Source organism: Narcine bancroftii, chromosome 2 (assembly GCF_036971445.1).
Source record: "Narcine bancroftii isolate sNarBan1 chromosome 2, sNarBan1.hap1, whole genome shotgun sequence".
NCBI classification, from domain to species: Eukaryota; Metazoa; Chordata; class Chondrichthyes; order Torpediniformes; family Narcinidae; genus Narcine; species Narcine bancroftii.
Window position 1 is genome coordinate 100,206,467 of NC_091470.1, and position 26,244 is coordinate 100,232,710.

Genomic DNA, 26,244 nt, shown 5'->3' on the forward strand with positions numbered 1-26,244 from the left:
GACAAGACCCTGAGATCGGAGGATCGTCCCGGTCGGCCCAGGTAACCTAACACTGCTGTGTGATGTTTCTACCAGCAGCCCCCTCCCTTCGTTCTGGCCGCACGGAGACACCAGGTTTTCGAGGCTATTCACAACCTGGTCCACCCTGCCATCTGCACCATAGTCAAAATGGTGGCCAACAGGATTGTCTGGCATGGCCTCCGTAACCAAGTCAGCCAGTGGGCCAAGACCTGCACGAACTAACTTTTTGGGGATGCAGCTCCACCACACCATGGCTTATCACCCACAGGCCAATGGGTTGGTGGAGCGCTTCCACTGGCACATCAAGGCAGCCTTGATGGCCCGGATGAAGGGTCCTAACTGGGTGGACCAACTGCCTTGGATTCTGTTGGGAATTTGTACAGCACCAAAGGAGGACTTCAATGCCTCAGCAGTGGAGATGGTGTACAGGGTGCCATTAATCATCCCCAGGGAGTTCCTGGCCCCTGATAAATACCTGAAGACCCTGCAGCAAGAGCCTGTGGTGGCAGCTGGGGTCCTTGGTTCTGTGGCAACCCCCACCGCATAGCCAGCCCAAGCATAGCGTCCCAAATGACCTAAGGACTTGCCGGTATGAGTTTGCGAGGAGGGGCGCACACATACCACCATTACAACAACCCTTCAAGGGGCCCTACAAGGTAATTTCATTAGCGACAATGGTTCCACAGTCATCCTTGACATCGGCAATAAAGAGACCTTTACTATCGACTGCCTGAAACCAGGATATCTGGACACGATACAAGAGCAGGCCACCTAAGGCTACAGACAATTGTCTGGTTGCCGGTTCTGGGTGGGGTGGGGGGGGGGGGAATGTCGTGTAGTGGCCCATGCATGGATTCACAAACTGGCCCACAAAATGGCTGATGAAAGCGGTGACCTGGGGGTGACACCACACCTTGTAAGACGGGGAACTCTGGCGGGAACTCCAGCCAATCTGAGGTCGGCGCTCTGGTGATGCGAGCACCAGGGGCCCACATAAGCAGAGCTTCCGGTTCAATAAAGCAATCTTCAATTTCGACTCCTCGCACGCGTGTGTCTTCCTTCCACACTCATCGTAGCATGTACGCTACACTCTGTTATTAAATCCTTCATGCTGATGCTGATGTTGGGCTGACATGTTGATAGCTCCTATTTTCTCTCTCTTCCTTTCTTAAGCAGTGCATCCTTTTTGCTCGAGACGCAGGAGAATGAAGATGCTAGATGAAGAGTTCTGAAAACTTTTTTTCCCCACTGACACTGCTTACCCCTTGGAGTTCTTTGTGCAGATTACTTTTTGAGTCATATTTGCTACTAGCCGTTTACAGGAAGCTAGAGAACTTTGGAAGACTCTAATCAGAACTACTTTAATCCCTTGATTTTCTGGTTTTCAAGTAGTTGGTGCTTCATTAAGTAGCACTTGGAAAACCAAAGGCATTCTTGTGATTTCTCTAACTCTTTCTATTACTTTGTCACTTTGTTCCTGACACCTCCTGGTGGCCTGTTCTTATCAACCTGTGCTTTGCCAATAAGTATTTATTATTTTCTTAATGACGCTCTCTTGTAAATTTTCTAGGTCACGTTAGTTGGCTCACAGTCCATATACATTTTCTTCTCCACACCACTCCCAGTAACCGATTACACGCATCAATAACTCATTGGCTGAAAAACACTCTTACCTCCTCTTGGCTAGTTTTGTTTCAACATCTTTTCTCTAACACTTTTAGTATGATTAAATATTTACTCAGTCTGTTTGATTAGTTCTCTTCATATTTGCTGAGTAAGAGTAGATTAATCTTCACAGTGAGAATACAGGAAGGAAAAGAGTTTAGTGCATGTTATCTGGAATTAGATATACTGACTGTTCTAAATGAGCACAATATGCAGATATGTTAGAAATGTACAAAGTTTATTTGACATACACACACTGGGATAAAGAATAAACTGGTACTGGTAGTTGGTACGCAGTGAACAAAGAAAAGCTGGTGGGACTCAGGGTCAGGCAGTATCTGTGGAGAGAAATGGTCAGTCAGAATTTCAGGTTGGAGAGGGGTCCTTTATCGATCTGAAACATTGATCATTTCTCTCCATGGGCGCTGCATGACCTGCCGAGACTTCCTTTTTCATTCAGGATTCCAGCATCTGCAGTACGTGTGTTTCTCTGGGTTTTATGTAAATTTGGGGACAAAATATCTAACTAAAATAAATATTTATTAAATGTTCAAAACCCCTTTTTAAATCCTCAGACAAGGCAGACGACAGTAGTTTCATAAACTCGGGACACTTCAAAGCAGTTCACATCCAGAGAAGCACTGGATTTTTGGAAAACATGATCAAAGAGAAGAGTAACTGAGCTAATTAAGACTATTTTAAAATGCAATTCTTTTTCAATTATTCTGCCCAAAGATGATTGAAAAAATTAAAAATGTCTGAAACCTCATACTTTATGATTGAGAGGCCAGTCAGGAAGGAAGATAAATCTGACACCATGCCTTCCACAAAGTAAACTTCCTGCTAGGTTTAGTACACTTGCCCAATGACAAGATCAGCTAGCCATTGCACTGGACAATGAAGATTTTTTTTCTTGCATTTCCTGTATTTTATGGATTTTTGGCTCCTGATCATGAAAATCACCTTAAGATTTTCCTATCATGTCTTGGTTTTTTTTTAAGCTATAACCTATTTTTGTGATTTTTCTGTCATATTTTAAGTCTACTTCAAGCATACAAAACCATGAAGTGCTACATGCCATTCAAAATTCATTTTCTGCAATCGCACTTGGACTCCTTCCCTGCTGATCTTGGTGCAGTCAGTGATGAACATGGGGAAAGGTTTCATCAGGACATTGTGACCATGGAAAAGAGGTATCAGGGCAACTGGAATCCATCAGTTCTGGCCAACTATTGTTGGTCACTGACATGAAAGGCATCAGATGCTGAGTACAAATGAAAATCAGCAGTAAGACATTTTTAGGTCAGTTGAACCAATGCAATGTGTCAGCATTATTATCTGATTAAAGATGCTAAATTCAATAAAAAATTAATGTAATGTTTCTCCAACTTCCTATGTGATACAATAAATCTGAAATTATCTTTGTGTCCAGCTTGAAGTTGTCAATCATAATTCCCAATATTTTTTCAGGAAGCAAACCTTTTGGAAAAATTCTGTTGTCCAGTATTATTGGCTGGAGTATGGTGAAGAACACTTGTAGCAGGCAGAGGAGTTGGGGATAGCAGTCAGTAACAGGAACAGTGGTTGTGGTCAATCGCAATCCCCCAGTCAACTGTAGCATTACCTTGACCCTGCCTGCGTGCTCAGAACCAAGGCAAATGTGTATACATAAATCCAATCCTTGTTCTGTAACATTTCTGTGTGTTATTCAGATGACAGTTTCTTTGGTCCTTGAAAAGTACCATGGCTATAAATAGCTTGAGTCCCACTTTTTTCTGAATCCTTCCCAAATAGAGTGGGAGGATGAATCAGCTCATGGATAGAATGGCGGAGCAGATTTGATGGGCCAATGGGTTGACTCCTGCTTCTATATCCTGTGATTCTTGTAAACTGAAGAGTGGGATAACTCTTGGAATTCTTGTTAGCACCTTCTGTGTGGAATTGGGAATACTTGCACCTGGCAAGGATCCTACCACATCCTCTTACCGCATAATTGTTAAAATACTTGTCAAAAATTAATACTTTGGTTTAATTAATTTCCAAGATAATATTGTGTCAATGTGTTGACATTCTTTTGGTGTTGCACTATAATTGTGGAGCTGGTACTAAATGTGGCTGAAGCTCCCATGAATTTGGCATTTAGATGAATAATGCGCATAACCTCCCGAAAGGAATTCAAGGCATGGCCACCACTCTTTACAGCTTTCTTTCCTTCGTTCTTGATCCAGTTTGACCCTGCACCTGGCCCTGAGGCCTCAACTCTCTCCACACTTCATTAATCACCTCGAAATGGAGAAAAACAACACAAAGCAAAAACAAAATTGGATTGCCCAATGAAATTGCAGTTGCACTCAACGCTTTGAGATCCTCTTTTCAATTTCCTCCTGGATTCTCAGCCTCAGGGCTTCCTTCATCAAAGGCTCCAAGCTATTTTTACACCCAATTTTTTCTGCCACTTTCTTGGGGTCATCACCCTGCAATAAGAGAGAAAGAAATATATGTTGTTACTTGATCTTGCTGTCACCTCATTAAGTTTTTCTCAGACTTGCTTTCATAGAAATGTACAGTAAAATCCCCATTATTTGGAATTCAAGCACCAGCAAAAAAAATCAAGGAAAATAAATCCAGAAGTTTAAAATTGGCGCCCCCTAGTGGTTAGTCTGCCAATCACGCAACACTAACTGGCAAAATCACATCCGGCACCTACCTATCCCTATGTGTGCTGGATACTGGGGTTTTACTGTACATTTTCTCAGAGTTGGCTCTTTGAAAGAGCTGTGTGATTTTATCCCACTGTACTGCTTCTACTCATTGACCCTGCAAATCTTCCTTTCTGTTACATGTCCTGTTCAAAGTTGCAAAAAAAATGCCTTTGAGACTGGATTCCAGATAACATCAGCTAGTTTGCTCTTTTATATATTTATTTTTGGGCAGCGCAGTTAGTACATTGCTGTAACAGCGCCAGTGAGCGGCAAGCATGGAGTTTTTACATTCCCCCCATGGCTGTATGGGTTTCCTCTGGGGGCTCCGGTTTCCTCCCACCCTTCAAACACGTACTAGGATTGTAGGTCAATTTGGTGTAATTGGGTGGCACGGGCTCGTGGGCCGAAAGGGCCTGTTACCACACTGAACGAGTTATGAAAAGTTACATATTTATTTTAAATTTTTATCCTTAATTATTCACAACCTCTCCCCACCCCTGCAGCTTCACCCACAGCACAGGACAGTGCTTCCAACCAGCTAACTTTTGTGTATGTGCCTGGAAAGAATCTGAATGAGGAGTCATTTGACCACGAGAAGAATCACCGTTAAACCTCTGTAGTTATCCATAAACACTTTAGGCCTGATCACTCATCCACAGGAATTCTATTTGATTTAAAAAAAAATGTGAGCAGTGGATAAAGTTCATGGAAGAGTATGGTTGATGTAATAGTTGAACAATAGACAGTGCCCCCTAGTGGTTAGTCTGCCACTTACAACACTAACTGGCAAAATCACATCCGGCACCTACCAATAGACAAAGTGGTAAATTTACCTGATGAATTATGATGGATGTAACAATTTTATCATCTGCTTGGTAATCCAGGCAGAACAGCTCTGTGTTCTGTGATTCCATTGTGGAATTCTGTGGCTCTGGATCGCTGCTTGAACTGCTTTCATTTGACTCCTCACATTCAAACCCAGAGAAATTCTTGGCTCCATCTACAAAGAACACCATAAGTGAATCTAACATGGACTGCCCCTGATGCCTACACCTCTCCAATTACCCTCCCACCACCCATTCCTCCCACCCCACCCTTCACTCGTAGCTTCTACACAGGCAGGACTTCATTAGCGTGAAACACAAAAGTCTGCAGATGCTGTGATTGTAGTAAAAACACCCAAAAATGCTGGAGGAACTCAGCTGGTCTCACAGCATCCAATGGAGGTAAAGGTATATTGCTGATGTTTTGGGCCTGAGCCCTTCTTCAAGGTATAAGCAAAAAAAAGGTGCAAGAATAAAGACTGGAGAGAAAAAGATGAAAGTCTGGCAGGGGGAGGAATCCAGACCAGGATATGATGAGAGGAAAGGTGAGAAATTATTTTGGTTCTGTGAAAGGGGACAGAGGGGAGAGAGGGATATGGGGGAAAGGCAACAGGGGAAGAAGAAGGGAGAAGGATGTTTAACAGAAACTGCAGAAGTCGATGTTAATGCCATTTGGTTTGAGGGTGCCCAGACAGAAGATGACATGTTGTTCCTGCAAGTTGTGGATGGTCTCAGTCTGACAATGCATGAGACCATGGGCAGTCATATCAGCAAGGGAGTGGGATGGAGAATTGAAATGGGTGGTCACTGGGAGATCCCCACTATTGCAGGTGCACAGAGCCGAGGTGCTCAATGATCTCTCTGTCTGCGTCCTGTCTCTCCGATGTAGAGGAGACCACAACAGAAGCATTGGATGCCGTAGATGAGCCCAGCAGATTCACAAGTGATATATTGCTTCACTTGGAAGGACTGTTTGGGGCCCTGAATCGTGGTGAGGGCGCAAATGGACCAGATCCTGTGGTGGCAGACTTCATTAGCATCAACTGGAGTATTCTAATGGACTGTTTAAACAAGAGGTTATCTTTGATTTCCTGCCACATACAATTTATAATGAGAGTTGCTGCTGTGCAATAACTGGAAGCAGAAGTCCAGATGCCGTTTACATTCTGTCCACAAAATGGAGAATGTTGCATCCAGCCTTTGGCTGAAATCCATGGATGAGACCTAGGAGTTTCCTGAGTGGTGGAAACCAATAAAGGATTTGTCCACAGTAGTGATCTTGCAATTGAAATGTAATTTTGTGTTAATGTCCCACTATCCAGTCAAAAACTGAGAGGGCTGTACTTACTCCTCCTGCGCGGATGGTACACCTGCAGGTCAGGCTTGCGTGGACGGACTGGAGCAGGAGTCTGCCTCTTCTTCTGCCTCTCCTTTGCCTGTCTCATTTCCTTGTCATAATCATCTCTAAAAGAGGCCATCAGAAAGATGTTTATTTAATCCTTGGTCTCTCTTTGTCCCTCTAAAATTCCTGTCTCCCACCCTAGACACGCTTCTCCCTCCTCCCATCAGGAGAAGGCTTGAGTGTGTGAAAGTGGATACCAAGAGGCTTTAAGGCACTTGCTTCCCCACAGCTATCAAGCTCATGAATGAACCCCACAATAGTGCTCCCTCTGCTTGGTGTTTATTGATTTTTGTTTCATTATAATTCAATGAAACTACAGTCTGTAAACTCTGCTCTTCTACTGTATATTGGCTGTGTTAATTTTAAGGCTGACTCATTAGTCTGTTCATAAAAGAACCCTTCACACTGTACTTGGTATAATGTGACAAATAAACTGAAATTGAGTACAATTGATGGGTCTTGAGAGATACACAGCTGTGATAACTGTGACCAGAATGAATCACAGTGTACTTGGATGGTATTTTTAACACCGTAAAATATCGTAAGGTTATCGATCCCATCCAGAGATGTGTAACAATGTATTAAGGCAAATAATGGGAGCGGGTGAGATCTGGGCCTGAAGTTCCACTCACCCAGAGAAAGTGCATGTGTAATATATAGCTTCTCCTTTCTTCAATGTAGTGATCGCTGCGTGGCCACTGTCTGGCTTGACAGACGGAAGGTCACTGCAAATGGGCTCTCCTACCTTTCTGCATCCGTAGTAAAACCTTCTCGTTGGTGTCCCCCGTTTTCACTGAGTCATGGCGTGACCGAGCGTCCGGTGGTATAACTGGATGGGTAGGCTGGGCTCGTTAGCCTTGGTTGACAGCTAGCCTAAGAGAAGGTTTGTTTGCCTCATTAGGCCATCCATCTCAGAGAGGGGCACTCCTATGTAACACCTACGACCCGGGGACCTGGCTGTCACCGACCCAGTTTGCTAGGCAGATAAACCCTGGGTGTAAAAGGTAGGACCAATACTGCACTCACTGTAGTCCACCTAAAAGATCCATTGTGCAGGCTCGAAGGACATGCCCTGTCTGCGATCATTTCTAAATCTTCGTTCGTGAAGATTGCAAATAATCTAAAGCTTGGTCAAAGGGGTAGGTTTTAAGAAATGCCTTAAAGAGGGCTGAGTGTGGAGTGGTTCAAGGGAGGGAACTCCGGAGTTTGGAGCCTGGAGAAATGGGAACCATCCAAAGTGCAGCGACTTGATATTCAAGGGCGCAGGATTAAGATAGTATTGGAAGGGATTTTAGTGATCGAAAAAAGTAAGACCTTGAGATTTAAAAGCAAAAAAGCAAGTTCAAGTTTATTGTCATCTGAATGTACAAGTACAACCTGACGAAACAGTGTTCTCTGGTCCTCGGTGCAAAACACGCAGACACACACCCAGACATAACATACACACAGACAAAACATAAACACAAATAAAAGTAAGGAAATATACTTCATTAAATAGTAGTATTTCAGAGGGTGAGTGTGAGCAGTTCATTCAGTTGTTCAGCATTCTCACTGCCCTTGGGAAGAAGTTGTTCCTCAGCCTGGTGGTTCTGGCTCCGATATTCCTGGATCTCTTTCCCGATGGGAGTCGCTGAAAAATGCTGTGTGTAGGGTGGTTGGGGGTCCTCAACGATTTTGCACATCCTTGTCAAACAATGATCTCGATAGATCATGTTGATTGTGGGGGAGGGGGGGTGGGGTTGAGGGACACCCAAGTGATCCCCTCTACCGTTTTTATGGTCCTGTGGATTGATCTCTGATCCAATGGTCTACAGCAACCATGTCACACAGCAGTGCATAAGACCATGGACGGATATATCTATAGAGCTCCAGTAGAAGGTTGACATAATGGTGGCCGATCATCTTGCCCGCTTCAGTCTTGTCAGGAAGTACAGTCGCTGATAAGTGAGGAAATGTGAGTGTCCAAAATAGGTGGACTTCAAGGAATTTTGTGCTCTCTACACTACCAAGTTATTAATGTGTAATGGATGGTGGCCATTCCTGGTCCTCCTAAAGTCCATGATCATCTCCTTTGGTCTTGTCCATGTTGAGATTCAGGTTGTTACTCTTGCATCATATCACAAAAATTTCCACCTCTTCTCTGTAGTGCAACTCCTCGTTGTTGCTGATGAGGCCAACGACTGTTGTGCCATCTCCAAACATGGTGACTCTGTTTGAGATGGATCTGGCGATACATTCATGGGTCAGTCACAAGAACAGGAGCGAGCTGAGGCATGCCAGTGCTTAGCGTGACGGTGCTCGACACTCTGCTGCTGACCTGGACAGAATCCAATTACAGAAGGGGTGTTGAGTCCCAATGGGAACAACTTCTCCACATATGATCATACTAAACACTGAGCTGAAGTCAATGAACAGAAGCCTGGCATATTTAAATTTAGATATACAGCATGGTAACAGGCCATTTCGGCCTACAAATACATGCCACCCAATTTACACCCAATTAATCAACATCCTTGGTACATTTCGAATGGTGGGAGGAAACCATCATGCAGCATTATTTTCCAGGTGGTTAGAATGGAGTGGACAGACATTATCTATGAGCTCAAAGCATTTCATAATGGTGGAGGTGAGTACTACGAGGCAGTAGTCATTGAGGCTTGTTACTATTACCCTTTTTTGGTACCGGGATGATGGACTGCTGCAGTGATGAGTTGAAGATGTCCATAAGGACTTCCATCAGTTGGTCTTGTAGTCCTACAGTACCTGACCAGGTATGCTGTCTGGTCCTGCTGCATTGTATGGGTTCACCTTGGATAGGGTTCTCCTTACCTCGACCGTGACTATGCAGGGTGCCCATTCGTCAGGGGGTCAAGGAGCTTTCTTTTGTGTCAGCCTATTCTTATCATCGAACTGGGCATAAAGATGTTCAATCTGTCCGGAACGGAAGTATCATTATTTTTAAATTCCAAGGTTGTCTTGTGTTCTGTTATGGTCTTGATCCCTTGCCACATGCACCACATGTTGCTGGTATTACCCAGCTGTTCATTGACATTCTGTGCATGTCCACACCTTGCCTTCCCGATTGTATAGGAGAAAACAAGGCTGATGTAGCAGCTGTAGATGTCCCACCTTGGCACTAAAGACCTGCACTCCTGAACTAGCTGAACTCGTTGCCAAGTTGTTTTATTATAAGCACCGGCATCTACCTGATACGTAGAAAATTGCCCAGGTGTACCTAATTCACAAAAAAAAAGCAGATTCATTGGCAAAGCCAAATAATTGCCAATCCGTCAACCTCCAGTCACTAGCAAAGGTGGAAAGTACAGTCAACAGTGCTGAGTGGGAGAAGGGGGCCAAAAATAAAGAAATAGGGGGAAATGGGTAGAGAGAGAGAGTGGATGGAGAGAGAATGGGTGAGAGAGAGAATGGGGAGTGAGAGAAGCGAATGGGGGGGGTGAAGAGATATAAATAGGAGGGCAAGCTGTAAAGATACAATGTTGGATCTTGCAGGCCAGAGATGTCTCCAACCCCTCAACAGATCTGGTGCACCATGTTATGGGTATCTGCTTGGACAACAATAATGGGACCGGTTGCTGATACAAGGCCAATTGACCTCTATGGATTTACTCTGGTCCTCCAAAGAACTTCCAATTTGAAAGACCATAAATACCATGTTTTCGGAAGTAGCCATCACTGAACCTGAAGAACAAGAAAAGGGGTGAATGAGTAAAAGCCAACCCCAGCATCATTTCCCACAATGGGAATTGTTCACAACTGCTGCTTCATCCTTGAGATTTGATATTAGCAAGCCTATTATAAAATGGATTGCTCCCATTTTTGTTCTAAATATGTGCTAAGGTTGGTCCTGATACTAATACTGCTTTGAGAGGTATTAAACCTGGCCTGTGTATACTCTTGCTTAGTTCCTGCACTAGTCCAAGATGAATGGGTCAGAGCTGTTAAAATTCAGGCAGCTTAAGGGCTGAGGTGAATTGCAATCACAAAGCAGGCTCACCAATGGCTATACTTTGTAAGGAGTTTGAGGAGATTCAGTATGTCACTGAAGATTCTCAGAAATTTCTACAGGTGTACCATAGAGAGCATTCTTGCTGGTTGCATCACTGTCTGACATGGAAGTGCTAACGCTCAGGACAAGAAAAAACTCCACAGGGTTGTTAACTTGGCCTCTGGCCTCATGGACACCAGTCTTCACTCAATCGAGGACATCTACATGAGGCTGTGTCTTAAGAAAGCAGCCTCTATCCTCAAGGAGCCTCACCACCCAGGGCATGCCCTGTTCACTCTGCTACCATCAGGAAAGAGGTAAAGGAGCCTAAAGACGAGCACTCAGCTTTACAAGGACAGCTTCTTCCCTCCTGCCATCAGATTCTGAATGAAAAGTAAACCACAGAGTTGTCCCATTGGAATAGGTGACACTGAGCCCCCATTATCAGCAACTGCATCTGACAACACACCGAGGCACTGAAGCAAACGGAAGCACTCATCTCTGCTGGGGCTTCCAGCATGATGCATTTCTCAGGACAAGCTATATTTCTTCCTCTCTCTTTCCTTATTCATTGCCTTGTATTTAACACTCCTGTGAAACCTTCAGCAGCCAATTGTTTTCTCCCTCCCTCCTCCTCTCCACGGCAATGTAAAACGTTCTTAAGTTTGAAATTTTCACAATTCTGATGAAAATATTCCCCACCTGTAACATTAACCTTATTTCTCTTTCCTCAGGCACTAATATGGCAAAACCCCTGTTATCCAGAATTCAAGCAACCGGCAAAAAAAATTGTGGAAAATAAGCAAGTTAAAAATACTGATGTTTAAAATTAACATGTTTCACCATTAGTTCTCCAATCAAAGTACTGCACCATGCAATATCAAGCAACTGGAAAATTTGCTTATCTGCCATCTACCAATCCCCATAGGTACTGTATAATTTGGAGTACCTGCTTGGCTGCAGCAAGTAAGAATTTCAGTGCCAATGTAGATTGTACAATGTGTATGTCAATAAACTGATTATTATTGTAGCTCTATGATCAGAATCAAACTGGCAGATCAAGCCTGGACACCCATCAGATACTGTGGTTAGTCTATAAGGGTAGATCTCATAGGTGTCAGATATCAGGGGTTTTAGTTTAGTATTTTTCATCTGTTAAATTGATTTTAAAAATATAGGAATATCTATTATTAGATGAGTAGGATTATATCTCTTGTATATAAAAGTTCAACTTTAAGAAAATTTAGTTTAATTATTATAGTCTTATTAGCTCTGCCAGAACCATTCTTGCCTCTAAATCAGAAATGCTGGAGACTTGTTGGTATACAGTGACAGAGCAATTCGTGTTGCTGCTTCCCACTCCTGATTTGATTCTGTCCTTGATGGTCTCGTATGGGATTTGTGTGCTCAATACATGGCTTTTCCCGGATGCTTTTATCTCTTTCCACATCAACAAGGATATTCTGGAAGGTTAGTTTGCTTTTGTAAATTACTCCTTAGTGCAGGTACTGTATATAAAGGTAAAGGTTCCTTTATTGTCACTTAATACATTTAGAATGTAACATACATGAAATTCTTTAACTTTGTCTACTGTAAAGAAGAGAGAGAGACAGTCTCCACTTTGTCTAGCGCCCCTCACAGAAAATGAGGCTCCAGTGACGATTGAACTCATGACCCCTGTTTTACAAGAACTGTGCTCTAATCACAGCTATCAGAGTGTAAAAAAAATGTAAATTTTGCCCAAAAAACATGTAAATTCTGTATGACCCATGTAAAAGTCCACCCCCCTCTGTATTTTTGGCTCCGAACGCCCAGCCATTCGAGCTCCTAATGCTCCAACTGGGAACACTTGCCTCAGCCACCTGCCCGCCCGCCCATCCGAGCTCCCGACTCTTTGAACAACACGCACTTTACTTATACGATCCAGGACTTACTATGGACAAAAATAGTATCCCTGTAAAAGTCGAATGCCAAATTTGATCTGAAAAATTGGTCCCCAAAACTCATCTATTACACAGTGCTTATGGTAAGTGGCAAAAGATTCAAAAAGAGAAATTGGTGGATGTGTAAAAGATGGAGTTGGAGGGGAATAAAATGAGATTCAGGTGGGATAGGATGTTGAGACCACCATGGAGCCAAATGGCCATCTCCTATGTCAGGGGTGGCCAAACCGTGTAATGTGCGGCTCACAGCAATACCTTATATGCGGGGAGAGTAGCTGTCGGCAGCGGGGAGGGTAAGTGTCGCCAGTGGGGAGGGTAGGTGTCAGCAGCGGAGAGGGTAACTGTTGCCAGCGGGGAGCGGGGAGCTGACTATCAACAGCCTACCTGCTGCTAGGCACCTGAAAGCTGAGGCAGCTCATCGGGCATCTAGCATTTGAGACATAGGAGGAAACCAGAGCACCTGAGGGTACAGCACTTCTGCAGGTAGAACATCCAAACTCCACACTCGAGATTCTTCCAGGCACCACTCGAGATTCTTCGGGGATACACATAAAAATATAAAAAGGAACAGGCCCTTCAACCTATGGACTGCACTGACACTGATGCCAGACTAAACTATCATATCTGTTCCGAGCATCTGCCTTTTGATTGTCACTGTTTTATCAGCTTCCACCCTCTCCCCTCATGGTGCTTTGCAGGCACCCACCACACTGTGTAAACAAAAAGGCTCACAAATTTCCTTTAAACTTTACCCAACTCGCATTAACTCTCTACCCTTTAACAGTACGTCAGGGCAGGGATGGCTGGCGCGGGAACGTTGGGGCTGTTGCGGACGGCGCGGGACGTTGGGGCTGGAACGGCCGGCGCGACCCACCCCTGCCCCGATGTCCCGTGCCGGCCACCCCTGCCCTGACGTCATGTGTCGGCCGCTGCAGCCCCAGGAACTGGCGTTTGCTTTGCAGCTCTTCTCCCCGCTGCGGACCTTTCAGGTGGCAGAACAGTGCCTTCAGCGCTGCCACCTGAAAGGTCCGCACCCATAAGGTTCCGGAGCCACATTTTCCAAGCAAAACCACCTGAAAGGGGCAAAAGGAGCAAGAGAGAATAACTTAACGTTTGGTGAGAAATAAATCTTTTGCAAAATTGCTCCCTTTGAAACAGGGCTTCTTCACTATCTGCAATCTATCAGCATTTTGGAAATGGATGATTTGTAAGACAAGGATTGGAAAATACTTTCTCCAACAAAACTGTTCTGGGGTGGGCAACCTCCTGCGCCGGCTTTCCCAGCCCCGTAGTCCCACGCCGGCCGCCCCAGCCCTGATGTCTTGCTCTGGGGGGCCGTTAGGCACGGAGAGTTGGGTCGCTGGCTGATTGTCATCAGCTTGCCCCCTCCTAGGCACCTGAAAGCTGCTAGTCGCTTTCAGGCTGCTGCTTTCAGGTGCCAAGGGGGAGCACTCAGAAGCGGAGAATATACCTCCCAGAAGTGGGTTGAGTAAGTACACCTTGGGGATGGGTTCGCCGCTTTCAGGTGGCCTCCCAACGCCCGCATTCGGGTATTTTAGGCGGCTTTACATTCAGGCCACCTGAAGGGGGCTAACGATAGTGTTAGTGGGTGTGGCCTGATTGCTACAGCTCTCAAACATCTAAAGTTTATGGTATGTGGCTCTTATGTTAAGAAAGATTGGACACTCCTGTCCAATGTAAAGGTAGGCAGTTTGATGTAATCTTGGCCAAGACTCCACTGAATCCAATTCAACACTTCATGTCCTTTCAAAGTAAAATCAAAACTACATCTATTTATTCAGGTGAATTTTAAAGATTGTACACTCTACTTTTAATCAATGAGCAACAAACAGCATGTTCTCGCCATATTTTCTTTCCTCTCTTGACCAAAAATTGACAGATCATTCCCTCACCTTAATGCTGTTAACTCTGTGCAGAGAGAGTGCAGTGTCTGTCTGCACAGTAGCTGCAGCAGCTCAATGTAAATCACATGTCTATGATGAATGGCGTATTCCACGTGATGAGGGTGCTGCAGGGAAGGACCACAGTCTATAGAGTCTGTTTGTTTCCAGGCAATGAGGGGCTGAGACCGAGGGGAAATTCCTCAAATGACAGAGGGGGAGTAATGACAAGGTTTCACAGCGGTGGTAATGGTCTAAATAGAAATGAATGTAACAATGTACAGTGACAGAAATGTATGGTTACCAAAATAAAGATCGGAAGAGACTTTGAACGGTTTTCCTTTTGTAAATAATTTATTCACAAAATTTTTAATTCATTGTGAATAAAGTCTATTTTTGCTTTAAAAAATATCAGGGAAATGAAAGTAGCGACTTTATAAAGTAATTGTCATCAGTGTCAGTCCACTCAACTGAGTGCTGCTGGTACCATGTAACTTAGTACTACCCGTCGCATGGTCGGCGACTAAACCAGCTTGCCTGGGGCGGAGGGTGGCTAGACACCCTGCAGGATAAAAAACAAGACGTGTCAAAGGGCGGTTGAACCCTCTCGTAGGGTCAATGGCCATCAAGCAAGCGTGTTCAGTTAAGATCATTTGTAAAACAGGTATGTGGCCGACATATGATTTTATTGCCTGAAACTAGTTTTGAGAAATATGTACTTTCCATACCAAAAAAGGGGTATATATCTGATTTTTATTGTATTTTACAAGAAAATGAAAATAAGACAGATTGGGATAAAGATAAGTTGAAATGGGAAAAAGATTTAGGTTCTATAATAGCTGAAGAAGCTTGGATGGAAATTTGTCAGAATAGTATTTGGAAATTGATTAATGCTAGATTAGCGATGATTAATTATAATTTTATACATCAATTATATTTAACACCAGAGAAATTAAAAAAGTTTGGTCTTAGTAAGGTAGATTGTTGTTTTCGTTGTGATCAGACGGCTAATACTTTTTTACATACAGTTTGGTTTTGTGATCGATTGCAACAGTTTTGGAAAGGTATTCAATCTATATTTAATAGTTTATATAATATTTATGTTGTATTAGATCCTGATATATTTTTATTAGGGAATATGCAATCATTAATCGATTTAGGCTTAAATGATTATCAGATTTCTTTTATCTATTTAGCCTTAGCAGTGGCTAAGAAATGTATAGCGCTTACTTGGAAAGATAGAAATATACTAACCTTAGATAGGTGGTATTTAGAGATGAAGCCTTGTTTAATTATGGAAAAGATATCTTTTTCAATTCAAGATAAGATGTCTTTTTATAAGTTGAAGTGGACTCCATTTGTTAAGTACTTGCAATTAAGTCTGATTTAAAACATATATGTTTTATATGTGATATTTTAGATTTGATAACTTTTTTTAATTAATATTTTTACTTGTTATTTTTTTTGTTTGTGAGTGTTTTTTTTAATATATAATATTACTAACTTTATTAATTCTTCACTCTTTATTTTGGGGGAAGGGTGGGGTTTTTTTATATATAGTTTTTTTTAGTGGTATAAATGGGGGGGTTAGATTGATTTAAGTTAGGTTATTAATGTTGTGTTGCAATAATTCATTTTAATTTTTTCTTTAAATGTAATTTCTTTGTTTTATTCATGTAATAAAATCTTTAAATAAAGTTTCAAAAAAAAAAATCAAGCAAGCGTGTGCCGTGAAGCATGGAAACAGCATCCCTTGCATTGAAGCTTGGTCTGGCCATTCACTGCAACAGAACTTCCCCCTGCCGTCTTGGACCTCACCATGCCGCTGCATCAGGAGGGGATGTCATGAGGTTCCTTTCTGAGGAGTGGAGTATCACATATTAAACCCCACAAACTGACTGAGAAGAATCATCATCATCCTATGGGATGGATGGCCAGAAGGAGAAGATTCAACTGTATGGGACATTGCATACTAAAGGTGACAAAATTATTCTAATTTTTCACACCGAGGTCCCACAAAAAAACCCAGTAACTGATTGATTATAGTGGATGGATAAATCTTAGCCACGCCACTGGAGAATGCAACAGTGGGATATCTACACAAGTCCAACATGGCCTGTTTCCGCTCCGTAAATGGTTATATGGTTATATGGACAGATGCAATCTCGGGTCATTCATCCAATGAAGGACATCTTTGACAGCACAGAATACTTGATGTGATTCAATGTTAGTATGATTAGCATACTCGGATCGAATTGATTGTTAAAAATTGTGATGGATTATGTTATATTTTATATTGTATATTGGTATGTTTTTGGAAGATAGATTTTGGGGTTTTTAGTTAGGTCACACACAGATACAAACACTTTAAAACAGATCTCATTTAAAATGCTGGAGGTCTGCTCAAGCCAGACAGTCCAGGTTCCGAGTACCTTTGTAGAGACTTTAAAGAATGCCCATAGAGACTTCACAAGTAGGTGTTAATTGGACATGCTGTGGAGTAATGGATTATTGTTTTGGAAAGCAACAGATGAACAAACTCAGAAGATTGGGTCTGGTGCAGTTCTAAGAAGGTCATGCGTTTTTGCAAGCAGAGAGAGTCAAACAGGCTTTTTCTCTACATGTGAGAGAGAGAGAGAGAGAGACTGCTGGTTTTCTGCAGTGGCTTTTGGAAGCTTGTTTGAAACCCCATTTTGGAAGACAGGTTGTGAGTTCTGAATTCAGCCTGGTCAAAGCCCTCGTGCTCCACACAAGAGGAGATGGCTGGCTGAATACTGCTTTGCCTGAGATGAGGGAAACAGAAAAGGAACTCTGTGGTGACTTGAAAGAAAGAGGTTATTATCTGAAAAACCCTGATGGGGCAAGTTTCTTCAGTAAGACACTGAAGTGGCTGATCGGAAGGAATCAGTTGTGTGTGTCCAACGAGCAACAAATCTCTCTCTGAAAACCAACAAGGACCTTTCTGAGCAGTAACCACTTACCTTTCAAGCACCAAAGCCTGGTGAAGATTCATAAATGTTAAATTCTGAGCTCAGTATAAGTATTGCCTGATACCAGTGAACTTGGAGGAGTGAGATTGGACTGTGAATCAAAGAACTTTTCTGAACTGATACACACATTACATACATGTGCGCTTAGAATTAGAAAGGGGTTAAGGTAATAGTAATAAATTAAAGTTTGATCCTGTTTTTATGTTTAAAAACAATTAAAAGCAACTTTTGTTTAAGTAACCATTTGTCTTGGTGAATTTCTATTGCTGCTGGGTTTTGGGGTTCTCTGGGCCTGTTACAAGATAAAGAGTATTACCACGGAGGAAGGGGAGAGCATATTACTTTGGTCAAGTAAATAAAAGGGAAAATCAATATTTATTTGCATTTCCAATAAAGCTTTGGATTGAACTTTTATTTGCATTATAGAGTTTGCAAACTGTACAAAAAAATTGGAAAAATGTACCATTAAGTTGATCACAAGAAGGGTAGGGTTTTGAAACAAAGGTGATGAAATGTTCCTACAAATGCATTCATTAACTTATCTCCTATTTAGTTCTAACCTCCACTTGTGAAGCACCTTGAGATGTTTTGTAATATTAAAGGTGCGGCATGGGAACATAAATAGGAGGAGGAGTCGGCCATTTGGCTTGTTGAGCCCTCTCTGCCATTCAATGAGATCATGGCTGATCTGATGATAGGCTCATCTCCACCTACCTTTTCCTTTAATTCCCCAACTATGTAAAAATCTATCCAACCTTGTCTTAAATATATTTATTGAGGCAACTTCCACTGCTTCAATGAGCAGCGAATTCCATAGATTCACCACCCTCTAGGAAAAGCAGCTCCTCCTCATCTTTGCCCTAAATCTACTCCCCTGGTTCAACTCTCCCCCACCAATGGAAACAACTACCTTTATCTTAGCTATGCCTTTCATAATTTTGTATGTTTGTTCAAGATCCCCTCTTATTCTTCTAAATTCCAGCAAGTACATTCCCAGACGACTCAATCTCTCCTCATAGGCCAACTCCCTCATCTCTGGAATCAACCTGGTGAACCTCCTCTGCATTGACTCTAGTACATCCTTCCTCAAGTAAGGAGACCAGAACTCCATGCAGCGCTGATGTGGCCTCACCAGTGCCTTGTACAGTTGCAGCATTACCTCCCTGCTTTTAAATTCAATCCCTCTAGCAATGGCTAACATTCCTTTTACCTTCTTGACACCCTACTGCACCTGCAAACCAACCTTTTGTGATTCATGCACAAGCACTTCCAAATCCTTCTGCACGGCAGCCAGCATGCTGCAACTGCTTGTCATTTAAATAATAAATGTGAGCTGCTGGCAAATGCGGTCAAAGGGGCTCACCCCGGCTGCCGACTGCTGGAGGTCGGCTCAAGAATGGCTGAAGGGGTAGCAGGTATCGGAAATTTGATACGAGAGGGTGCCAAGGGCGCTGAAAGCTTCCTGATCGTGTCGGAAGGTCGAATCTGGAGCTTGGGTTGCCGATGGCTTGGACTGGGCTCTGTGACTCCAGAGGCTGTGGGAGCACTGGAGGCAAATCTACGGACACTCGATGACCTGGTTGGGGGGGGGGGGAGGGGGGGGGAAACACTCTCTTTTGCTTCTCTTTCTCTGACTGTAAGATGAGCTTCAGGCAATTTCTGCCGATGGCAAATCTGTCACTAAAGGCAATTTCATGTAATATTACAGTCTTTATTACATGACAATAAATTGAATCTTGAATAGCCTCATCTATTTTTCCTTCCAAAGTGGATAACCTCACATTTACCAGCATTATAAATAGAATGATTTTTGATAAAGGACCTTGGGCAACTTTGGTGCGGGTGAGTCACCAACAATCTCTCTTTCATAAGCTCGTCTACACGAGAGCATCACAACCTACAAATTCCTGCCTCCACTAAAAAAGTTCATGATTTAACCATACATTTCCCATGACCGAGATGTTCTGTTGTAGGGCAATGAACCAACCCAACAGATGCTCAGGTCATCAGAATGGGCCACTGTCCCAACATCAATCATCCATCTCAGACAATATCCCCGCCCCTGCTCCTCCCTGATTAATCAATCGGAATCCTGACTGGTTAGGTTGAATGTCAATCAAGCACGTTGGGTCCCGCCTCTCTGGGAGAAGCCCCTACAGAAATCCGGGCCTCTGATAGGTGAGCAGACCGATCAATTATCGGGCTATTTCCGACTTTTGAGTGTCGGTTGGCCCAGCAACGGTGAAATGAGCGGACACCAACCTGGCGATCTGGTTGCGGCGGATGTGGTGGACGAAGCCGTGGCTCATGTCGAGACGGGCGGCTTTTGCCGCCGCCTTCTCCCGCGAGCTGGAGCTTTCATCCCCGAGCTCCATGCAGGCCGGCGTCCGCGTCCCGGGCGCCCAGAGAGCGGGGAATGGACGACCAGCGTTAACCCGGAGTAAAACAACCTTGGCATCACTCAGGCCAAAGGCGCCCAAATCCGGTGGCGACTGCAAACAAGTCACTTTGGGTTGCAAAGGGTTAGATCATTTAAGATCAAGACTCAATTTATTGTCATGGTAATGAAACAGTGTCATATTACATGAAATTGCTTTTGCCTGTTGCAAGGCAGACAGATTCACCACTGGCAGAAGTTGCCTTAAACGCCTCTTACAGTCAGAGGAGACCCCCCCCCACCCTCCTCCCCCCCCCACCCTCCTCCCCCCCCCACCCTCCTCCCCCCCCCACCCTCCTCCCCCCCCCACCCTCCTCCCCCCCCCACCCTCCTCCCCCCCCACCCTCCTCCCCCCCCCACCCTCCTCCCCCCCCACCCTCCTCCCCCCCCCCACCAAGTGTGTGTAGATTCACCCCCCCACCCCAGCGCTTCCGCAGCCAAGCAGAGTCCAGTCCAAACCATCGGTGACCCAAGCTCCAGATCCGAACGTGGTCAGCGCCCCCCTCGCATCCCGGTTCCGATACCCTCAGCCGGTTTCGGGACCGTCTCCAGCAAGCCTCTGGGTTCCTCGCCTCGAGCTGCCAGCAGCCTCGCTGGTCCACCAGTGTGGTCACCGCTCCCGTGGGTCGTCTCTGCTTCTCTTTCTCAGACGGTCGGTGGGTGGGTGGGGGGGGAATGCTCTAGTTTTTCTGGTGCCCTCCGCCAGTCCTTTGCTTCCCCCAGAGTCTGCAACCCCTTGTGGCTGCTGCCGAGCAGTGGTGCCACCATCTTTGGCACAGACCCCGCGGTCACGGGATTTTAAATAAAATTGCCATCTGCTCCTTTAATGGGCCTTTCAAAGCCTGTGCAGAACTGACAGCAGTTGACTTGGCGGTTGGACCCCGTGGGAGCCAGTATCCACTCCCCATGTGTCCGCATCAGTGGCAGTGCTGTCGTTTATGTAGTCGTCAGGGGAATAACTCAGAAGATCTCAAGTAAATAAGAAATAATGTAGGTCACTTGGGGTCCTGCAAGTCTGCCCCAATATTGATCTGTGTTGCTCTCAACTCCTGTGGCAGTTTCCCATAACTCTAATTCTGAAATATCTTACCTAATCTCCCTGCACTTCTTTAATAGTAGTATATGGCTTCTTAAATATAGAATCTAACACATCTGATTGTAGTCTCATCAAAGTTCTATAAGGCTGTAGTAAGATTGCCCTGTTTAAAATAAAACACCAAGGTCCGCAGACACCGTGGTTGAAGTAAAAACTCAATGCTGGAAAAACTCAGCAGGTCAAACAGTGTCCTTTAGAAAGCAAAGATGAAGATATATAACCAATGTTTCAGACCTGAGCCCTTCATCAATGTAAGGTGATCATACCTTCAAGAAGGACACAAGTCTGAAACATTGCTTATCTTTATCTTTGCTTTATAAACTACACTGACCTGCTGAGTTTCTCCAGCATCGTATTTTTATTTTACTGAATCTCTTTTGCAATGATGGCTAATATTTAATTTCCTAATTACTGCTGTAAATATATGCTAAGCCTAAGCATAATTTAGCCCTGTGGGCAGCTTGTTAATATTCTACTTTTCTTTTCTTCCTACCAAAGTGCACAAGCCAAAAAAATTTAACCCATAGGAGGTAAAGATATATTACTGACATTTTGGGCCTGAACCCTTCTTCAAGGTGAAAGGCCCAGGCCTAAAACATCAGTAACATATCTTTACCTCCTATGGGCACTACAAGACTAGCTGGATTCCTCCAATGTGATTGTACTACAATCACAGCGTCTGCAGACTTCTGTGTTTCACTCCCTCAACAAAATTTAGCCCGTTCACTTAACCTCTTTACAGACCTCATTGATTCCTCGCCAACATCAGATTGATTGATTCACGAGTTGACAAGACAAAGCTCATAATTTCAGTAGCTGGTGAATTTGGGGTTAACTTTGGGCAAACAGGAACTTACGTCGAGCAGAGACAAACAGGACCTTTGCTGTGTGAACAGTCCTGTTCCGTTTGCCACCAGACAGGCAGGAGAATGGAATAGGTGGCGATGAAGCAGAGTTCATGAGAAGAATGGCTGCAGTCACCCCAGTGTTCACCTGGAAGAAATTGCAGCTCAGCTTGGTTTGTGCATGTCCAAAGTTGAAGGGGTTGAAAAAGGTGTTCACACACAAGTTTGAAAGTAGACTTCCAGATTTCTTTTGCTTGGATTTCTTTAATTTATGATGACGTGAACATGGAGACTGCAGATGTTGGAGAACTAGAGTGCAGGAGGAACTCAGCAGGTTATACAGCATCCACGAAAAGCAAAAGGCAGTCTATGTTTCGGGCCTCAGCTTCCAACAGATGCTGCATTATGATTACCTTGCACCCTAACTGTACATTTGTCTCTTAGGTAGTACCTTGTGTAACACACGTTTGTTTTATTGTAACACTTGAAACTGTTGACTTGCCTGGATAGCACACAAAGCAAAGTTTTGTACTTTATGTAGGTACATGTGACAATAAACAATTCAATGTGTGTTAAGAAGGATGAGAAGAGACTTAATAGAGGTCTACAAAATTCTGAGAGGCGATAGCTCCTTTCCCACTGGCACCTTATCTGGGGAATTAACAGATTAAGGGTCTAGTGGAAAAGGAAATCAATTGGCATGCTGGCATCAAATGACATCAAATCACACCAGGGATTGACGGCCTCGACCCCTACTCATACCCCAGTGATAGCCGAAGCTGGTGTGGTGATTAAACCAGTGGTAAAAGGCCAACTTCCAGCCATTGCATTACATTTGGAGGTAGACCCTCCAATCCTTGGGGATGAGTGTGTTCAGTGGAAAAGCAGTCAGAGTTCCGGTTAAAGGTAGCACAGTGGAAATAGCACAAACAGCTTCCTATCCCTGGATATTGCACAACCAATTAATTGGGATGCCAGTGGAAACAGTGCTATAGATAAGGTAGACAGCCAGCACCTTTTTCCCAGGGCAGGAATAGCAAACACCAGAGGACATCTGTACAAAGTGAAGGGGAGACATCAGGGGTTGAGGGTGCCTGGAATGCCTTGCCAGGTGTGGTGGTGGAGGCTGGAACAATAGAGGCTCTTAGACAGGCACATGGATGAAAGAAACATAGAGGGTTATGATGTAGGAAGGATTTAGAATATTTTTTGGTCAGAACATAGAAGTCAGCACAACATTGAGGGCTGAAGGGCCTGTACTGTGCTGTGATGTTCTATTTATGTTTAAGGCGAACCGAGGGAGTCACTGGACAATTAGCTGAGAGCGATCAGGTGCATTGGAGAGAAAGGACAAGAATAGTTGGGAAGCACCTATGCTATTTTTATATTACATGAAAGGTGAACATTTGGCCCAGTGTATCTAATTTCCCCACTTATTTCTTACATCCCATTCTCTCATGCACATCTATTTGGAATATCAGATTCCACCAACACTGGCCAATTAAACAAACAATGAATGTGTCTGGGATTTAGGAGCACCTGGAGGAACCCCATGCATTTTTAAGATCACAGAGAGCAAGCATATAACTCATCAGGATGCATTGTGCTGTTGCATCTGGTGATGCTGGCCATTACTGCTGGAAACAATAGTGTTTAAATTATTATTGAAACTGAGATTTCACTGCTGAGGCAGGCTCATGAGAAAAAAAAGTTTATTTAGTCCCTCTTGAACTTAGAGAAAATTTTTGGGCTCTATGTCAGGTTGTACTTGTATAACCAGATGACAGTAAACTTTAGACCTTCCCTTCTGATCCTTATAAATCTTGATGCCAATGTTGTACAAAAAATCTGCCTTAGCTTTGAAGATATTCAATAACTTGCATTCTTAGCTCTCTGGAGAAGAGCATTGGAAAGATTCACTCCACAGAGAAAGATTGTCTTTGTAAATTGGGAGGTAGCTCTAATCTAACAAGTATAAACACAATGCCGGGGAAACTCAGTTCCATAAAAAGTATCCTTTATACAGCAAAGATAAAGATACATAACCAATGTTTTGGGCTTGAGCCCTTCATCAAATTATCCAATGCAACAAGTTTTTGTTTGATGCATTTGTTTGATATTATGCATGCTGTTGTTATTCTACAGTACTAAAAGAATGATGACATTTTCACTGTTTGCAGAAGATGTTAATGGTTGAATTGTGGGCTTTGGGAGCCAAGGCGGGAGCGCATGCGCATCACTGCGGGGAAGCAGACGGTTGGCCATCCGGTGGGGGCGAATGGCGGTGGTGAAGCGGGAGCGAGAAGCCGAGCCTGCAAGCGGCGATGAGGTGGAGCTAGATGGAGGTGAGGAGTCGGGCGGACCCCAGGATCGTGGGGCAGTAGCGGGAAGAGAGCCGCGGGGCTTGCTCTGGAAAGTTTCCGTGGCCCGACGGCTGATGGCCAGGCGGTGCTGGCTCGGAGCCAGAGCACGTGACCCCGTCATGACCCCCTCACCTCCTCCGTCCCCTCTCTCGCCCCCCACCCGTCCCCTCTCCCGACCCCTCCACCCGTTCCCCTCTCCCGACCCCTGACACATGCTCTTCCCCCCATCCCCTTGCCTAAGAACCCCCCAACTCCTCACCTATACTCCCCTCAGCCCCCATTATGCATGGCACACATACCAGCTCTCTCCTGTGCTTGCCATTCCCGCCGCCCCCCCCAAGCTGCCTTGCATGTGCCATCCCCCCTGCCTCATGCGTTTGCCACCTCAGTGCACCCCTCAAACCCTGCATCCATAACCTATGCTAGAAAATAAAATTTAGTGACCAATTCAATTAGTTGGTAACATAAAAGAGGTTCATGGAATAAGTGAGGAGACAGGCAAAGGAAGGGTGTTTCCTCCTTGGTTGAGATATTGTGGTTTTGTCAAGGCCTGGCTAACAGCTGAACTTTCTTGAGTACAATATGGTCAGGACAATTCCTTCTGAATCTCCAGGAACCTCTCGATTGTTGGTGGCAGGGTATCTACCTGAGACTTCCTGAATTTGATGAAGATGCATCCATGGAGAGAAATGACCTGTGAATGTTTTGTGCTCGCACCCACCAGATCCTTTTATTTTTGTTTGCTGAAGATTCCAGTATCTGCAAATCTTATGTTTTGTAACAAGTGTATCTGCTGGCTTGGGTGGTCACTCGGGCACCAATCCTCCTTGCATCTGCTTCCACATGGAAGCACCAGAGGATGTATGACTAACTAAGACAGAGATCTGGTGAGATTGCATCTGGTATAGTGCATCTCGTATCGCCTCAAACCGTGCATCTTGGCGCCTCACAGTTCGGCAGGCAGCAACCTCCTTGGAAGAAGACCGCAGTGCCCACCTCACTGACAAAAGACAAAGGAGGAAAAACCCAACACCCAACCCCAACCCACCAATTTTCCCTTGCAACCGCTGCAACCGTGTCTGCCTGTCCCGCATCGGACTTGTCAGCCACAAACGAGCCTGCAGCTGATGTGGAGATTACCCCTCCATAAATCTTCGTCCTCGAAGCCAAGCCAAAGATATATATATATATATATATATGTATATACACACATGCATACAATAGAGGGAGTGCAGCGAAGATTCACCTGATTCATCCCTGATGTTGGTTGGATGTGAGATCAGAATCAGGTACATCGTCATGAATGTGTGTCATGAAATTTGTTGCTTTGTTTTGTGCATTGGGCTGCAAATATTGCTATAATTATATTTCTGTTATTGTTTAAAAATAAATTAGTGCAAAAGAAGAGGGAAAAAAGTGAGCTAGTGCCTGTGATTCATTGTCCATTCAGAAATTTGATGATGGGGGGTGGTGGGGGAGAAGCTGTTTTTGTATCGTTGGGTGTTCTTCTTCAGACTCCTGTGCCTCCTTCTTGATGGTAGCAGTGAGAAGAGATCATGGCCTGGGTGGTGAGGGTCCTTGATGAGAGGCTGTTTTCCTGTAACACTGCATCTTATAGATGTCCTCAGAAAAGTGAAGGCTAATGTCCATGATGACATTGGTAGGAAAAGTCGCCTTTTCTTCTGTGCATTGGTCCAACTATGCCAGATAGTGATGCACTCAATTCAAAATGCTCTCCATGGTACACCTGTATATTTTTGCAAGTGTCTTTGATGACGTACCACATCTCCTCAAACTCTTTTTTTTTAAAAATTTTTTATTTTTCACACCATGAACCACATTGATCAAGATACATACATTTTCCTTTTCAAATGTATACAGTGTCGTTTTCCTCAAACTCTTAATGAAGTATAGCGGCTGGTTTGCCTTCTTCATGATTGCATCAACATGAAGGCCCCAGATAGATAGATCTTCAGAGATGTTGACACCGAGGAATTTGAAGTTCTTTATCTTCTCTACTGCACTTAAACAAATGTGAGCTGATCTTGT

At 44.1% G+C, this 26,244-nt stretch overlaps 2 protein-coding genes across 5 annotated transcripts in view; one reads left to right on the forward strand and one right to left on the reverse strand.

Annotated features, from left to right (window-relative positions):
• Positions 1-1,903: 1,903 nt before the first annotated feature.
• On the reverse strand, positions 1,904-19,951 carry c2h2orf68 (chromosome 2 C2orf68 homolog). Of its 2 annotated transcripts, XM_069917703.1 has the most exons (5): positions 19,717-19,807; positions 12,948-13,098; positions 6,561-6,676; positions 5,222-5,388; positions 1,904-4,160 (listed from the first exon to the last, which is right to left on the reverse strand). In XM_069917703.1, the coding sequence occupies exons 2-5, from the start codon at positions 12,980-12,982 to the stop codon at positions 4,038-4,040; spliced, it is 441 nt and encodes a 146-aa protein (XP_069773804.1). In that variant the 5' UTR covers positions 12,983-13,098; positions 19,717-19,807; the 3' UTR covers positions 1,904-4,037. The 2 variants fall into 2 exon arrangements, with proteins under 2 accessions (XP_069773804.1, XP_069773803.1); XM_069917702.1 differs by lacking the exon at positions 12,948-13,098 and having other exon boundaries at positions 19,717-19,951.
• Positions 19,584-26,244, forward strand: part of usp39 (ubiquitin specific peptidase 39) — a 36,077-nt gene continuing 29,416 nt past the window's right edge. For 2 of the 3 annotated variants that reach the window (XM_069917692.1, XM_069917694.1), the window contains exons 1-2: positions 19,584-19,632; positions 24,013-24,177. In XM_069917692.1, coding sequence (XP_069773793.1) covers positions 24,111-24,177 — 67 coding nt within the window. In that variant the 5' untranslated portion in view covers positions 19,584-19,632; positions 24,013-24,110. Of the gene's footprint in view, positions 19,633-20,491; positions 20,513-24,012; positions 24,178-26,244 lie in introns of those variants that run through there. The other variant, XM_069917693.1, reaches the window with a different exon arrangement.